General features: G+C 40.1%; 1 protein-coding gene across 1 annotated transcript in view; it reads right to left on the bottom strand.

Annotated features, from left to right (window-relative positions):
* Nucleotides 1–5,000, bottom strand: part of Klp64D (kinesin-like protein 64D) — a 25,158-nt gene that overhangs the window by 13,537 nt on the left and 6,621 nt on the right. The window contains exons 6-9 of the mRNA XM_043000804.2: nt 4,805–4,893; nt 4,360–4,490; nt 3,327–3,507; nt 2,687–2,923 (exon numbers count right to left, since the gene is read on the bottom strand). Of these exons, the coding sequence (XP_042856738.2) occupies nt 2,687–2,923; nt 3,327–3,507; nt 4,360–4,490; nt 4,805–4,893 (638 nt within the window). The remainder of the gene's footprint in view (nt 1–2,686; nt 2,924–3,326; nt 3,508–4,359; nt 4,491–4,804; nt 4,894–5,000) is intronic.

Genomic DNA, 5,000 nt, shown 5'->3' with positions numbered 1-5,000 from the left:
GTTGAATCCTGGAGAATATGTTTTTATCTTTTCATCAAGCCTCAGACTTCTTCCCTCATTATCTACAATGAGCTTGATTTCTGTTTCTGTTTCTTTTCTTGTCTCCATTCTTTTCTGAAGGTTGTGAGGAGGTGAGAGACTCGTCCTCTCACTTGCTCTCTCTCAGGCACTTTCTGTGTTTTGGGTGGATCCTTATCCCTTTTTGCTATTCATTTTTTCCTTATGTCTTTGTACCGGGCCTGTTGGGTATTCTCTCTGAGGTTTGATGAGGGCCAGCCAGGTGAATAGGTGTTGTGCACATTTTTTTTTCTTTAATATAATCACTACCATTCTAACCCCTATTATTCATTTTTTTCTCTTAGCTACATTCCTCTCTCATGTATTTTCCTGTTCTCTTTCCCTTGGCCTGCCTCTGCCTGCTGGAATGTAGCCGTCCAAGAGAAAGCATCAGTTTAGGCAGCATGCTCCTCCTCCATTCTATGGGCAGTCCTTACATCTGTTCCATTCCAAGGCAGTTTTCTATAAGCTGGCTAATTACAGAACATCCAAACATATAGTATAAAGGTCCAAAACTACTCCATGTTTTGTAGTCATCTACAAGCTACTTAGTGAAGAAGTTCCTTTAAAACTGGTGGAAAGGTCAACAACTGGTGTGTGCAGATGCTGCCTTCTACAAGCCAATTCATTGTGGTATGTTCATGATACAGACTCATGAACCCACTTACGACGGGGGCATTCCAGCCTTGAATGTCCCAATGCCGGGGCGTTCGAATTATTAGGCCTAAATCAATTATATGGCTGGCACAATACTGTGCCGCCCGGCCACTGGGCTTTTGAATGCGCGGTACAGTACTGTACCACCCGTCCAGAGAGGGTTAAGGTTCCAAGCCAATTGCAGCCCTATATGAAGTTGCTAGCTTTGTTATAAAGGCTAACATCTCCTTCCTGAAGCAGCCCTAATCTGCAAGTGTGGCTACTGTGCCCAATATCCTGGGTGATCCATCATCTCTGGAATGGGTCTGTGCCCAGAAAGCTGTCCTGTGGTCATAAACTTTGCCACTAGCTGGGACTGCCTCCCACACATTTTACTATTGTCGTCTGTGATTAGTGGTCTCACCCTTCCAGCTGAGGGCCAAGTCCAGCACTGAGTCCAATAATCTCACTGCTAGTAGCCTCTCACTGGCTGCAAGCTGATGTCTGTGTACCAATTAGTTTTTGTAGAGGCATGGCAGCACACACTACTTGTGTGTTTTATCTTCCATTTTCGACTGGATGTTTGTTATGGTTGTGAAAAAAGATGCCCATACTTTGCCATTTTGTCTCTCTAATTAAGGCTTTTCCTCTGTGTTTCAGTTCACTCTGGATGGCCCAGTCTTTCCACTCATTCAAGTCTGCCACCACTTCTTTATACTGAAAAGCCATGTTGACAAGTGGTCTGGTACAAGGGTCCTCAACATGCTCCTACATTTTGCTCTACTACAGCCAACTGTTGGCTATTGTTTGGGAGCACATGAAGGGGATGGAGAGCTCAATGGTCACCATCCTCCTTGACTGGCATGCTGTTAACCCATTCACGCCGGGATGTATTTTCGCCCAATCCTGCTTACACCAGGAAGATAACAAGTGCGTGACGCTTCAAGCCGGGGTGTTTTCTCACTGCGTGGGGCTGTGCTGATCCTCTCAGAGCATTTTTCACCCACCCTATTCTTATGGTTTTCATGAATGCATCTATAATGTAAAGGCACGTAAAAATATTGCGGTGTTCAGATGAGTTATTTTAGTTGAAAAACATGTTACAGTAATGCCTTAATAGTTTTATTGAACTTTGCCTATATTCTTCACTTCTATGTGAAAATACCGAAGGAAAGTGGAAGCAATCTCTTAGTGGGCATATTTTTGTTTTGTTTTTTGTTTTTTTTTTTTTTTTTTTTTTTTTTTTTTTTTTTTTACCAAAACAAAAAGAAGAACAATATGAATAATCATACACGATTATTCATATACACACACGCGATCTATTGCTGATGTTTCAGCACATCACATTACCCCTCCCGGAACTCGGTGAGAAAATGCAAAACGTCTCAGGACGTCACCCAGTTCAGGGGATATTTTTCGACCTCGTAATAGGACGTCAATCGGTGCGAATGGATTAAGAGGACAGATGGAGCAAGAACTGCAGTCAACTAGATTGGTCCTTTCTTGGGAGTCATCTGACATATTTACTGGCTCTTCTTGTCCTCTGTGGACATGGATCCAGGCCTTTCCCTTGATAGTAGGCCCTAACTGCAGAATGTATCATTAACTTGCCCACCTGAGGAGCACTTTTATGGGTCATGTGGTCCTGTCAGACTTCACCAATAGTAGAGTAGGCTGTTGATAAATGATCTCATCCTGGACCTGATAAAGATTTTTGCATGATCCTAGATTAAATCTCTGCAACCTTGTCCAACACCAGAATCAAAAGGCTTTTGTTTCACATGGGATTACACCAAAAGGGCTGTCTTCCTATTGCACTGGAGAAGGTGGCAGTATGATTAGGGTTGTGTGCCACCCGAGGAAGTTCCAAGGGTGCATTTTCTCAATGAGTGATTCAGCTATCATACTTAATTCTATATTTTTTAGTGCTTACTCATCAGGAGCGACTGGGAGAGAAAAAAAAAATCTAGTAAAACCTATTAAGCTTAGTTACCTGATACTCCAATGGAATGAAAGAATCAATGATCAGCTGATGCAATTTGTGTTCCCGAGACAGGTGCCGAACAGATTCCAGAAGAGCCTCCATTTCCCTTTGATGTTCTGCCTGCATGTCTCCCAACTCAGACTTAGCGGCCATCAGAAGAGTCCACACCTTTTTAAGCTTTCTAGTCTTACCAGCATTCTCTTCTTGTAGGGTGGTATACCTTTCTTCCATATCGATTCTTTCTGCCTGTAAAAGTTAAGAAATATGGCAAGATTCATATAACTGTCATTATTATGAAACATTTAAGTAATGCACAATATATCTTCAAACTAACTTGATTTTTCCCTTTTTAATATGCTATGGAAAAAATGCTATATCAAAACCTATTCATAAATGGGGTTATACATATTCTGCAAATATCTACAAAGTAAGTATAATTGCTATGACGTGAAGTGATCTAAAGAAAATATCATTAACAATACCTCATAAAACTACTGGATAATGCAATACAAAACAAAGTGCCTTAATAATTCTTAAACAGTTTTATCACACATATACTGAAAAATATCCCCCTTTCTCACAAAACAAAAATATCTAATAAAGTCTACACTCCTCCCCTCCTCTACACACTCAAAACAAGAACACTTACCTCCTTTTGTGTGATGGCATGTCGGAGCTGTTCCTCGTGCCGCCTCCTCTCCTCAAGCTCTTTGGCTGATTCTTCTAATAGTCTCTCCTGCTCCTCTGCTTTCTCTAGCAAATTTTCACCACCAACAAGAATTTTGCGTTCTAGTCCTTGCAACCTCTGTTTCAGGGCCTCCTGTTCTTTCCTGAAATATGATAAAGGGCAATTTAAATTTTGAGTTACCTTTAGGATTTAATGATTTAAATTCCTTACTTGCTTTTAGAAAAAAAAAGATAGACGATATACATTTACTTTAACCCATTGCCTAACAACCTAACTGGTCGTCAAAGTGGGCGGTCTACGACACTAGTGGCACCGGCTAAAAATTAAAAGGACAGGGAAAGAGTTTTCTCCACCCTCTGGGTAGCGCAGACTAGCCCAAACAATATTTTTTCATAAATCCATTATAAAATGTGAGTTTAGGCCGACTTTGGAACCCTGTAGCTCTAGAGCTAGCACCGTTACAGCCATAATACTTCATGACTGTGTGCGCACTTCAACAGTGAGCAAATCCCAATGCTGCGTCATCTGCGCATTGACACACGTCTCTTAAGCCTAATCAATGCCAACATGTATGTCATGACACCTGTATGCAATGGGTTAATACCAGATTTCTAGGTAAGTCTTACCCTATTAAAGATGGGCCATCCAAACCAATGCATTGGCTGAACAAGGAGTTTGCTCAGATTTAGCAGCCATTTATAAGATTGCGTTTATAAGAAAATTGAAAAAAAAAGCACTTATGGGCAACACTGGAGGACTGTCTTTGCATGCAGATACACGATGAGTAACTCTCGCATACCATCTACTAGTGTGCCTTGACAAATGTGGCCTAAACCAAAAACCATCAACCTCCTATTGACATCGAATGTCAGACCATTTAAAGACTTCAAGCCTGGAAATGACAGATGGAAAACACTTTTGAATGCAATGCTGGACATGAGATAACTCTTGAAAGGATATATGTATTTGCAATCCCCAATTCAAAAGGACTTACTGTGCCTTCTTCAGCTCCTTTTCATGTCTATCTAGGTCGCTCTTCACCTTATTCCTCTCTTCTTCCTCAAGGTCCTTCCTCTCTGCTAACATCTTGCGCTCCTCATCAATTTTCTTTCGGATGGCAGCAACCTGGAAAGGGTGATGTAAGATATATTACGTGCTCTTGTTGATCTTTCTTGAAGACATTCATTTCTACTCATTTAACTATAAAGACTAAATTATTCTGATATGGATTCTGATTTAAATTTCCTATGAAACATAATAATGTCATTAAATAAACTATCCCCAGATGAAATGTACAGATAACAAAGAAGCGTGAAGTTAGATATAATCAATGGACTATTCTTTAAAATATCTGTTAAAAAGAAACATATAAGAAAGAACTTTTTAGCTTTCAGCTGCAAACATAAATCTTTCCATATATGTGGAAGCAATTTCCTTACCTCCTCTTCCTTCAATTTCTTCTTCTTCTTCTTTGGCTTTTCCTCACCTTCCAGTTCCTCTTCATCAGAATCGTCCTCCTCTGATTCATCTAAAAGGAATGGAACATGTATTTTTCTTATTTCTTATTTGTTAGTAATAATTTTCAAATGCCCATTAAGTCAAATCACAAATACAAATAATTCAAAGCATGTAAAA

This window comes from Penaeus japonicus, unplaced genomic scaffold (genome assembly GCF_977035675.1).
Source record: "Penaeus japonicus unplaced genomic scaffold, GWHDUDI00000001_assembly GWHDUDI00000035, whole genome shotgun sequence".
In the NCBI taxonomy this organism is placed as follows: domain Eukaryota; kingdom Metazoa; phylum Arthropoda; class Malacostraca; order Decapoda; family Penaeidae; genus Penaeus; species Penaeus japonicus.
This window is presented reverse-complemented; position numbering and strand designations above follow the sequence as displayed.